This window comes from Lissotriton helveticus, chromosome 5_1 (assembly GCF_964261635.1).
Source record: "Lissotriton helveticus chromosome 5_1, aLisHel1.1, whole genome shotgun sequence".
In the NCBI taxonomy this organism is placed as follows: Eukaryota; Metazoa; Chordata; class Amphibia; order Caudata; family Salamandridae; genus Lissotriton; species Lissotriton helveticus.
The window spans coordinates 1,686,013,909-1,686,026,076 of NC_136065.1; the positions used below are offsets into that span (position 1 = coordinate 1,686,013,909).

The 12,168-nt window shown below is 52.7% G+C and overlaps 1 protein-coding gene across 2 annotated transcripts in view; it reads right to left on the minus strand.

Annotated features, from left to right (window-relative positions):
* Window positions 1-12,168, minus strand: part of IPO4 (importin 4) — a 2,629,293-nt gene that overhangs the window by 684,141 nt on the left and 1,932,984 nt on the right. For both annotated transcript variants that reach the window (XM_078644926.1, XM_078644927.1), the window contains exon 19: window positions 3,261-3,367. In XM_078644926.1, coding sequence (XP_078501052.1) covers window positions 3,261-3,367 — 107 coding nt within the window. The remainder of the gene's footprint in view (window positions 1-3,260; window positions 3,368-12,168) is intronic.

Sequence of the window (12,168 nt, forward strand, 5' to 3'; positions counted from 1 at the left end):
TGTTTGTCTGCGGCCCGTGGCTGGCAGGACTTGTGGGGGCGCCCCTTCCTTGGCCACGAAAGGGGGAAAGGCAGCTGATTGCTGGCGCGGGGCCGTCAGGCCCAAGGACTTGGCCATAGCCCTGGAGTCCTTAAAGCGCTCAAGCGCACTGTCTGCCTTGTAGCCAAAGAGGCGACGGCCATCAAATGGCATGTCCATAAGAGTGTTTTGGACATCAGACGAAAAATTGGCGGACCTCAGCCAGGCGTGGCGACTAATCGCCACTGTCGTTGCCATCGCTCTACCCAGCGAGTCCGTTGTATGCAGACCACATCTGATGGAGTACCGTGCAGCATCTCGACCCTCCGCAAGGCATTGGGCGAGTTTAGTCCGGGCCTCCTCCGGCCACTGTGGTAGCATGGCCGCGACCGTGTCCCACAGAGAGTGGGTATAACGGCCCAAGAGGTACGCGGTGTTAACTGACCTCAACCCCAAACTTAGGGATGAGAACATCTTTTTTCCATATTGCTCGTACCTCTTGGATTCCCGATCGGGGGGGGAGCCGTCGGGAATGCGGTCTGGGAGTTAGAGGCCTGGATGACCAAACTCTCGGGGATGGGGTGGATGGACAGGAAGCAAGGGTCGCCCGAAGCCGGCGGTGGCGTCTGGCCACGTTCCTATCAGGGGGACCTGTAGCGGGCCTGGACCAGGTGCCCAGAAGAACGTCGGACAAGGCCTCATTAAACGGCAACAGAGGTTCCGCCGAGCTTGCTTGCGGTTTAAGGACCTCAGTGAGGAGGTTAGTACTCACGGCCGCGACGGGGAGTTCAAGGGATAAGGCCTTGGCCGCCCTCGTCAACACCACACTGTAGGTTGCCCCCTCCTCTTTAGCCACGGTAGGAGGGGAGACAAAACCAGTGTCTGGCGAAGTGTCCAAACCACTGGCGTCCCCAAGCTCACCTGCCCAGTCCTGATAAGACTGGCACTCCCGTGCCAGAGGGTCCTCAGACCCCTCCCAATCCTCCTCAGCAACCATCTCCTGGTACTCAAGGTCAAAAGATGGGGCCGGGTCGTAGAAGTAAAAATCTCCCATCGGCGTCGAAAGCGGCCTCAAGCGACGCCGTTCCGGCGCCAGAACAGGACCGAGGGGGGGACGGTGTCAACCGTGGTCGGCGCCGGGGGCGACACCCTAGGGGCCGGCATCGAGGTCGTAAGGTCGACCGGCGACGACTCGGATCCGGAGGGGGCCTGCGGCGTTCTGACCGAAGTCGCCGACAGCGCCGGGGCTGAAGCACCCGAAGACGCCCGCTTGGGCTCCCAGTCGGGGCCGCTTGGCCTTAAGGCGCCGCGGAACCCGACTGAGGAGTGAACGACCTCATGGCCATGAGGAAGGCTTCAATCTTCCCCGGCGTCGCGTTCTGCCCAGGGACCGGCGGGTATGGAGCAGGCCGCGACGCCTGCGGCTCCGGCGGAGCCGCTTGGGCGGTGTTACCCGAACCACCGGCCGCGTCGGGGGGAGTCAGAAGAGCGATGTTGCCTCTTCGACTTCTTGTGCCTTTTACCTGAGGACATGGAGCTCGAAGAGTGGTGTCGCTTCTCCGAGCCGTGATGACTCCGGCCCCGCGACCGGTCCCTCGGCCTCCTTCCGGACCGGGACCTCGAACGGCGCGGGTCCGCTTCCGCCTAGCCTCCGACGTCAAGGCCCGGCAGTCGGGGCACGACTTGTCATCGTGGTCGGGCCCCAGGCAATGAAGACACCGGCGATGGGGGTCGGTAACCGACGTCAGTCGGTTGCAGTCGACGCAGGGCTTGAACCCGGGCATCCCTAGTGGCACCGTCGGAGTAGTTCGACTTCGAAAACTGATCAAAAGAGATCAAAAAGTTTAGTCAAAAAGTGACTAAAGGTACCACTGTTCCCGGATCGGCGTTTGCTGGCGCAGCAAAAATAGGAACTGACGTCAGCGCGCGAGGACGGCGTCTAAGTACTCCGGCGACGTCATCCCGGCGCCGACGACTGACGCGGAGCCGCAGACGACGCCTACCGACGCACAATGGTACTGCTACGCAAAAGTTTCCGGATCAAGTCTGACGCCTGGGGGTATTCTAAGGTAAGGAATCTAATACCAACCTGTTTCTTTCAGATATGATAGGATTTGTTGAAGCCAGTTTCGAGGTGGTCATCACGTAAGGACGAGGTGTCCCTCTATATGTCCTATGGCTGTATCACTTACAGCCCAGGAGAATGGAATCCGTAGGTCGTAGGGGTGTCCTGCTCATGTAGGTGCACCCTCATACTTAGAAACAAGCACCCTGCCTTCAGGATTACAAAGGCCTGGTGTAAGAGTGACTTTTAGGTTTTAAGTGCAGTGACCATAGATATAGGCAAACCTATATCTTTTGAGTGGTGCTAGCATCAGCTTACACAAGCTGCAATGGGAGGCCTGAAGATATAATTTGGGTGGTCTCCCATGGGCGGCATAAAACATGCTTCAGCCCATGGGGGACCCTGGTGTACCTATTCCCTAGGTACCCTAGTACCCTATACTAGGGAGTAATAACTATTCACCAGTGTCCAATCTGGGATGCTCCTAAGTATTTACCAAACCAATTTAGGGGAGAAAGCACAGATACAGGGGTCCTTATTCGCAGGATCTCAATCAAACTAATCAGAAACAGCATAGCACCAGGCAAAAAGTGTGGGTAGCCATGCAGAAGGATCCTACCTTCCTACACTCCCTGGATATATCTGGTAAAACAAGCTTCTTAACACTCCTTCTGGATAAGCATGAAGGCTGCTCTCCACAGCTCCCCCTTACAAAGCTTTATATGGTTGTCTAAGACCACTAAAATCCCAATAAGGGTTGCCTGGATTAGTGCAAAGTGCTCCACTTAGATAAGTGTGCACCATATACTAAGCCAGTCCCCTAAAATATAAAACAAAGGAAATGGACTGGGCATGCAAATGTGCAGATAAAGAGTACGAAAAGCATAAATGTGTGGTCCTAACAGCCACTAGGTACGACAACAAAGTTGGGGATGGGAAACAGGCTGGAATGTTAGTGTAGGAAAGTTTTCTTTGTTCTCCAATTTAAGAGGACACTGCCCAGGACTCCAATGCCAACTCCTTTCATTGAGTCAATACTTCTTTTCAACAGAAAATAGATAGCTTATCTTCCACAATCTACTACCAAATGAATCAGAAAATAAACACCCAAACAAACTATCGGCAAACGTTGAAAGTTTCTTTATCACATTTAATTACACCCTAAAATTCTCCTTACCCCTCAATATCAGGATCTTCATCCTCGTCAATGGTGGTGTCTTCTTCAGCCGGGGTTTCGTCTTCATCTTCAAAGAGCGTGAAGGTTTTATTTTCGCTGTAGTGAGGCTGAAGCAGAAAGGTAAAACGTAAGAAAGTGTGAGTAGATGGGGGAAGAGAGAGTAAAGAAAAAAGAAGTGACAAAGTTAAAGAGCCCCTCAAAGAGGGGATCGGTGCAATGGAGAGAGAAAGGCAGACAGAGTGCAATTTGAATCATCAATGCTGGTTGCAGTGACTTGGCATTGAACACCGCCCTGGCATTAAAATCCCCTCTGTGTACATACAACATGTTGAAAGCAAACAAGTACAATAGGGGAAGAGGCAGGAGTTGTTTCATAAGCACAAGTTACTTACCTTCAGTAACGATATATCTGTAAGAAACAGTAGCTGGTATTAGATTCCATACCTTAAAATATCCCCAGGCGTTAGTCTGGATCCGGAAACTTTTGCGTAGCAGTACCCCTGTGCGTCGCTAGGCGTCGTCTGCGGCTTCGCGTCCGTCGTCGGGATAACGTCGCCGGAGTACTTAGACGCCGCCCTCGCGTGCTGACGTCAGTTCTTATACACAGCTTTTCCGCGCCAGAAACGCAGAGCCATGATAAAAACCAACACTGGTGCCATAAAACTAGGACCCTGAAAGGGATGACCTTCACCCTAGATATCGGTTCGCAGAACGGGGAGGATGGGTGGGGAGGTAAGGAATCTAATACAAACTAGTGTTTCTTACAGATATATCGTTACCGAAGGTAAGTAACTTGTGGATCTGAAAGAAACAGGTTAGTGATAGATTCCTTACCTTAGAATAGATACCCCAGCAATACCAACCCCGGTGGTGGGTCTGCGAACCAATAATCACACCAGAAAGTCCTGGAGGACGGAACGGCCAAAGAAGCCATCCCTCCGGACTTGGCTGTCCAGGCAGTAGTGTCTTGCGAACGTGTGCAGCGAGGCCCACGTAGCTGCCTGACAAATGTCCTGCAAGGGTACTCCCCGGCCCAGGGCAGTAGTAGTTGCCGTGGCCCGAGTGGAATGGGCCCTCAGCCCAACAGGAGGTTCCTTTTTAGCCAAAGAGTAGCATGCCTGGATACACAACACGATCCACCGAGAGATGGTTCGCTTGTGCACCGCCCGTCCCTTCTTAGCGCCCGCATAACCAACAAAGAGTTGGTCATCCACCCGGAACTGGCATGTGCGATCCAGATAGAAGGAGAGCGCACGTTTTGGGTCCAGACGGTGGAGGCTCTCTTCCTCTTTCGAGGGATGCGGAGGCGGAAAGAAGGTGGGCAAGGTGATGGACTGCCCGATGTGGAAGGCTGTGACTACCTTGGGCAGGAAAGAGGGTCTTGTCCGCAACACAACCTTGTCCGGATGTACAGAAAGGAATGGAGGTTTGGAAGAAAGAGCCTGGAGCTCACTCATTCTCCTGGCAGAGGTGATGGCAACCAGGAAAGCAGTCTTCAGAGTAAGAAGGCGGAGAGGACAGTTATGAAGTGGCTCAAAGGGAGCGCACATCAGGTAAGTAAGTACAAGGTTTAAGTCCCACTGGGGCATCACGAATGGAACAGGAGGAAACACGTGTGTTATGCCCTTCAGAAAACGATTTACAATAGGGGACTTGAACAAAGAAGGTTGATCAGGCAGCTTTAGAAAGGCTGAAAGGGCAGAAAGGTAGCCCTTGATAGTGCCCAGAGCAGAGCCCTGCTGGGCAAGAGAAAGAAGGAAGAGAAGAACCTCAGAAAGAGGGGCAGAGAGAGGATCCACAGCCTTTGCTGTGCAACATGCCACACATCTGTTCCACCTGCAGGCGTATACCGACTTAGTGGAGGGATGCCTGGCTGCCAGAATCACATTACAAACTTCAGGAGGCAAGTGAAATGGCCTCAACTGTCGCTGCTCAATCTCCAAGCATGGAGGTGGAGACTGGACAAGTTCGGGTGGAGGACCGTCCCCTGCTGCTACGACAGAAGGTCCTCCTGAAGAGGCAGACGAACCGGCGGATTGACTGACATACTGAGTAGCTCAGAATACCAGTACCTTCATGCCCAGTCTGGAGCCACAAGGATGACTTGGGCCCGGTCGCACCTGATCTTCTTCAGCACTCTGGGCAGAAGTGGTATAGGCGGAAAGGTGTACAACAGACCGCAACTCCACTTGCGACGAAAAGCGTTGCCGAGCGAGTGCCGCCTTGGAAATTCCAACACGCATGTAGGAGAGTGGGGTCTGCAATCCTATGGTCACCCCAGATTTTTTGCTTTTTGCTTCACTGGTTTACGACTTTCCCTGGCTGTGGGCCTGCTAATCAGACCCACAGCCTAGCTGTTCTCTCTCTAAATTGACAACCATGTAGATATAGTATACCTTTATCTAAATCTTGGACACATATATTCCTATCAGTCAATCCTATGGCAGGCCTTATCAATCCTGAAGGCAGAGTGCTTGGAATTATGTGAGATGGTGCGCTGGAATGAGCTGAGCCCGTCTGCAGCTTGCGGAACCAAGTCCTAATAGCTGTTCCATGATAACGATATACCATATACTCTTAAGTGCATTATAATCCTCGCGGTTAAATGCTAACTTTGGTATAACATTATCAAAACATGTCGAGTAAGGTGTCATACGAATTGGAAAACTACCCCCTCGCCAATTCTGGCGACGGGGGTAGCATTCCACCCTTCTAGAGGGACACGACATGTATGTAACTGTGAACCCCGGTTAAAGTTAACTCGAGCCTTGGCATCACAAAATGGATGCCGCCACCACAGACACAAGTCTGACCTCCTGCTGCTGGGAGTCCTTCCAGCGAGGGAGGCTTGGACAAAGGGTTTCCTGCCTTGGGAGGTGCTAGCACCACCCCTGACAGGATTTTGTGTATTGGGTAGGACAGGCCTGAAAGGAATGAGACATTCCCGGGGCACACAAGGTGTCCTGTGCATACACCGGTTCAAACCAGTTGCTGGGGCATCCCTGCCCCAGCTCTGGCGGGAAACCAGACAAAGGAGAGGGGGTGTAGCCATCCCCCTTCCTGGTCCCACCCAGGGGAGGGACCTAGTCAGTAGTGCAGCACCTTTAGGAAAATAAAGGTAGGAGCTGGTCCCATTCCAAAGTAGATTATCCTGAACAACTTACAAGAAGAAACTCTGGACTTCGACGTTCTGCTCCACAGAAGACTGAAGAATCTCCCTTGTGGGCAAGGAGTGTCCACCCTGCACAAGCAGGCACCATCAAGCGTCCAGCGGCTTCCCTTTGTCGTCTTCCCTCGAGGATCCAGACTTCAGAGCCCGACGAGACCCGGATTCCCAGACCTCTCCGACCTCAACTCACATCTGCAGCACAGCTGAGATCCGTGGGTGCGACGAGACACATGGGACCGGCCATCTTAAAAGAACCTGCACTTCGCTTTCAGCACGACTCCCGAGGTAAACTCGACCAAGTGCTTTGGGGACTGAGAAGCCCCAGCCCCGAGCAGCTCCTGCACCGAAGACCAGCCCTCCAGCATCCAGGAGATCTGTGTGGGGCCCTTCTGCTTGTTTGCTGCTTGACGCGTTGTCTGGTCACTTGCCGGCTGGCTAGTGGCCTCCCAGACGACGAACTTTGAACTCTTCACTGCTGGTCTGGTTGCTCCAGACTGGCCCTTGCTCCCTTCCAAAAGAGGAGCACCCCGGACCCTCCTGGTCCACTCCAGACACTGTTTCAACTCACCGCGTGGGTTGCCTTTGCCAAGGCCTGTTGACGCCGATTCCGGATCCGACAGCGAGAGCCTGCGTGGGACAGCTCGTGCCTCCATCCTGGTCGTCGAAGACACCTCCTAGTCCACGTGGCTGCAGAGACAAGCGTCCACTCTTCACCTGATCGCGACAACGACATCTGGTTCCTTCCTGGTTCCACTTCAGTCACTGGCTAGTGACTTTGAACACTGTCCCCTCTGCTTTCAGGTCCTCTTCTTCACCGATCCACCCTTGGATCGCACCGGACATCTTCCTCCTGGTCGCCTGCAGCATCTTTTCTTCCAGGCTCCATAGACTTCAACGCGAGAACCCGACACACTTTGACACCTATGCACCCGCAGCCCGTGGGTGAGGTAACGAGAGCATTTCGGTGCTCAAGGGTAGTTTAACTGTCCTAGTGTCCAGTTCCACAGTCGTTTTAGTCCTACCTAGTCAGGATTGTCCGTACTCACCTTTTACTTGAACTGTACTGTCCATAGACGTTGTTACGCATCTCGCGTGTGAGTTCACACTCTGCACACGCGTCCCGTGGGCCTCCTATTACTTACCTAAGGTGAAGATAGCGTAGTCCTAGCGAACCTCCAGCCTCTGGACAGCTCCATTTCCTCTATCGACTTTCACATTCCACTTACTTAGTATACGGTTTGTCGTGCCCCTAGGGCACCATTGTAATTTTGTGCAACTTGTCGTATTTTTCCTAAGAGATTGTCATGTGCTTAGCCCTCTGACCTCATAAAGAGTTCAGAGGTGTTTGTTATTAATAAATATACTGTTTATTTTCATAACCTGTGTGGTGTCCTTTCATCTGGTATTCAAGGGGTTATATTGTGGTAAAACAGCTGGCTTCACATGCCAAAAGAGTTTAGCCTAAGACTGCTTTGTCCATGCTACCATTAGGATAGCTGGTCTATAAGGTTGACTTACAACCAATCACCATAAGGGTTGTTTGGTCTGATACAAGGTGATCACTAGAACTAGTGAGCATCATATATCAGGCCAACTTCTCACAGACATCAGGAAAGAAAAGACCTGTGACCAGAGTGGCCCTGTTCTTTTGTCTTCCCTCCCATTGCAGATCTACTGATAACTGTTGGACAGGCCGCATGGTCGGGCTGCCCCCCCTCCCCGCAGTAGGACCTGGACCCTGGCTCTCCCTGCATCCCCAGCCAGAGTCCCTAAACGACCACCCGAAGTACCCTGCAATCCCTCCACTACAAGACACCAGCCCCGGACCCAGCTGGCCCGGGTCACCATCCACACCACGACATCGAACCGGCCGCCATCTTGGGGCACGGCAGCACGAGGCCGCGTGGCCTCAACTCGACCCTAACCTGGGCCCGGCCGGCCCCGACATCGGGGCACCAACCTCCCCCCAGGAGGCAGAGTGACCACTTGGCAAATCAATGGGAGAAGGAATCGTCAACGGCTCCCCTCCGCCAGGTGTCGATCACCCCCGGCCGCCCTGGGCGCTGGCTCCACCCCCCTGCTGGGTGTCTGGACTCCCTCATCCCGGACCTCCCGGCCCCCAGGCGCGAGGGTCCGGACATCAAAGGGGACCAGACCTATAACTGGGGCAGTGCCAGACCAGGAAGGGGTTGTATCCTGGAGTCGAGAGACCCGAGAAGAACTCATCCGTGACTGGCCTGCTGGCGCTGCCGCGGCCCTCTGCCTCGTGAACCCATCTTGGCCTGCTGGCGCTGCCGCGGCCCTCTGCCTCGTGAAACCATCGTCTTGGCCTGCTGGCGCTGCCGCGGCCCTCTGCCTAGTGAAACCATCTTGGCCTGCTGGCGCTGCCGCGGCCCTCTGCCTCGTGAAACCATCGACTTGGCCTGCTGGCGCTGCCGCGGCCCTCTGCCTAGTGAAACCATCTTGGCCTGCTGGCGCTGCCGCGGCCCTCTGCCTCGTGAAACCATCGACTTGGCCTGCTGGCGCTGCCGCGGCCCTCTGCCTTGTGAGACTACCATCTTGGCCTGCTGGCGCTGCCGCGGCCCGATCCACAGACCCTCCAGCTCGAGGATTGTGAGCTCGCCCCTTACCACTACCTGTACCGATCCGGTACCAAGACTGTCCCGCTACCCCCTTTCCCTACAGAGACTAGAAGTGAGAGGACCCCCGGGTCCGAGATATCCTGTATCGCTGATATCCTTGCCTTAATAACCTTATATAAAGCATTGAACTCGACTTGGTGTGGTGCCTGTTTGTGGGGAGGGAGGTAACTTGTCTGTACGATCACCGGAGACGGTCCCCCTCGGGGATCTCTCCCTCAGTATCCGGCCGACCCTCAGGGTCCCCGTCTAACAATAACCATGAGAACCTCAAACATCAGTGGCTAGCCAGCCAAGTCCCTCTGCACCCAAGCTCTACAGCCCAGATCCATGACTTCTGACTGCGCACCTGGGCGTCCTAACTCCCTGAGCCCCCCTACTTTGGTTTCGCCAGGACTTACCCCAAGTCCCTCTTTGCAGCCCTTGTTTCAAGTCTCATTTACTTCAACGGTATAGCATTTAAGGCTACTATCCTGACCAGCACCGCTGCATCCAGACACCCCAGGGCTAGTAAAGCGAAACTACTTGTGGTACTTTGGACTTTTTCCCCCTAGCAACTTAAGTTGCACAGGGCACCTCTGAATTCCGTTTGCAAGTAACCTGTTTTCTATCTCTATTTTTCTCTTGTATGATATCATTTTAGTGTTCAAGGATCATGCCTTTATTAGAACCCATTTTTTATTTATTTAAAGTCGATATCTGGAACTGGACCCAAGCCCTGGACACCTTAATCCCAGCGGGATGGAGTAAAGTCCGGTCTGGCCCCTCTAGCCCGTGGTATGATGATTCCCTCAGGCTTCTTAAGACTCCATGTAAACGGGCTGAAAGAGCCTGGCGTAAGGCATACGATCCCGACCTCAAGCAGATTTATCTGGCTAGTATTAAGTTCTACCATCGAGCCATTTGCAAAACCCGAGCTACATTTTACTCCTTGGAGTTTAAGAACAGCCCTAACCCTATAAAACGTATCTTTAAGGTTTGTAAAGATCTTACTAACAAGAAAACTGCGGTAATGGAAAAACGCTCCCTGACTCATTGTGAAGAGCTAGCGGCCTTCTTTGTGGAGAAAGTCGAGGCGATCTACCGAACATTCCCCCCTCAAACTGTGCCTGCTAATAACCTAGGATGCACTCCTGTGACCTCTAGGTCTCTTTCGTCATTACCTAAGCCATCTCAGGAAGAGTTTAAATCTCTTGTTACGAAAGTCAAATCGGGCTCGCCTGCGGATCCACTAAGACCTAACCAATTTAAAGAATCCGCTGAGGTTTGCTTTCCCCCTTTGTATGATCTTATTAGGTTATCTTTTGAGTCCGGGACTGTTCCCAGTAAATGGAAGCAGGCTACGGTCATTCCAATTTGAAAGAAGCCCACCCTGGACCCATCAAAACCTGAACACTACCGACCCATCTCTCTCCTCCCATGGGTATCCAAACTTGCGGAGGCCCACGCCAACAAAATCTTGTCTTGCCATCTTCAAAATTCAGGCATCCTAGATCCATCTCAGAATGGTTTCCACGCAGGCCACAGCACGGAGACTGCCCTGTTGGCGATGGTGGAGCACTTGCGGAGGATGTTGGACTCAGGACAGACGGCGGCACTGATCCTTTTGGATCTTAGTGCCGCTTTCGACACTATCTCCCACTCCATCCTTCTTCAACGTCTGAGAGAGGCCGGTGTGGAGAATACAGCATTTGAATGGTTTCGCTCATTTCTATCAGGGCGTACCTTCAAAGTATCCACCCCTCACACTATTTCCCAAGGGGTCCCGCAAGGTTCGGCACTCAGCCCGACCCTTTTTAACCTGTATGTGCAGCCGCTAGCTGCTGTCGCCATGAGATGGGATCTAACTATGGTGTCGTACGCTGACGACACCCAGCTAGCGGTTGCACTAAATGGGGACTCTGCGGTCGATGCCCCTAAATTCCAGACTGCCCTAAAGGAGGTGGCAAGTTGGATGACGGACAACTGTCTCCAACTTAATGCAGCGAAGACAGAGGTCTTAGTCCTGGGCAAACAGGTTCATCTCTGGGGAGACCGTTGGTGGCCACCGGAGCTAGGCCAAGCCCCCATTCCTGTGACAGAGGCAAAGAACCTTGGGGTCTGGCTTGATTCCAACTTGTCTTTTATCCCTCATACTAAAAGAGTTGCTGGTACCTGTTTTGGTGTTCTTCAGAGCCTTAGACCCATTTTTAAATTTTTTGATGCCCCTACCAGGCAACTCATCGTCCAAGCTACGGTGCTCTCTAGATTGGATTACGCCAGTTCGCTTATTTTGGGCGTTAACCAAGCTGAACTTACACGCCTCCAGCGTGTGCAAAACGCGGCTGCCAGAATGCTGGTAGGCCTGCCTAAATTCTGTTCTGCCAGGCGTACCATCTATGACCTACATTGGCTGCCCGTTGGGCAGAGGATCAAGTTTAAAGCCTTGTGCCTGGTATTTAAGATCTTAAAGGCTTCATCTCCTCCCATTCTTGCACAGGCGATTTCCTACTACATTCCTTCTAGAGTTTTACGCTCGACGGGTCAATTTCTGGCCTGTGTTCCTCGCTTCAGGAAAGCCAGAGTTGGTGGCCGCTCCTTTGGTGTCCTGGCAGCGAGTCTCTGGAACACTTTACCCGTTGATATCCGTGCCATACCGGATCTACTGCCTTTCAGAAGAGCTGTCAAAACTTTTTTGTTCCCACTAGTCTAATCTGTTCCTTTAGCTCTGTCTGGTATCTCCATTTGGTTGTGTTACTCTGTCCAACATAGCGCCGGGACGCCACTTTGCTGTGGCAGCTGTGCGCTTTAGAAATTATTATAACATAACATAACATATCTCTGCTTGTTCTAGAGTTATTTTAAAGATGTTGGTGTCCAAATGCTCATACAAATCTACTGCATTTTTATAAAATTGGTCTTGGATTCCTTATTGAGTGTGCAAACTATTTATTGCCTGTGTGTGTACAACAAATGCTTAACACTCCCCTCTGATAAGCCTGAGCTGCTCGACCACACTACCACAAGTAGAGCACTTGCGACTATTTAAGCCCTGTAAACCAATAGGAGTTGTCAGGACCTTCTGCTTTGTGTGCCCTTACATTGGCATCACTATGTATAA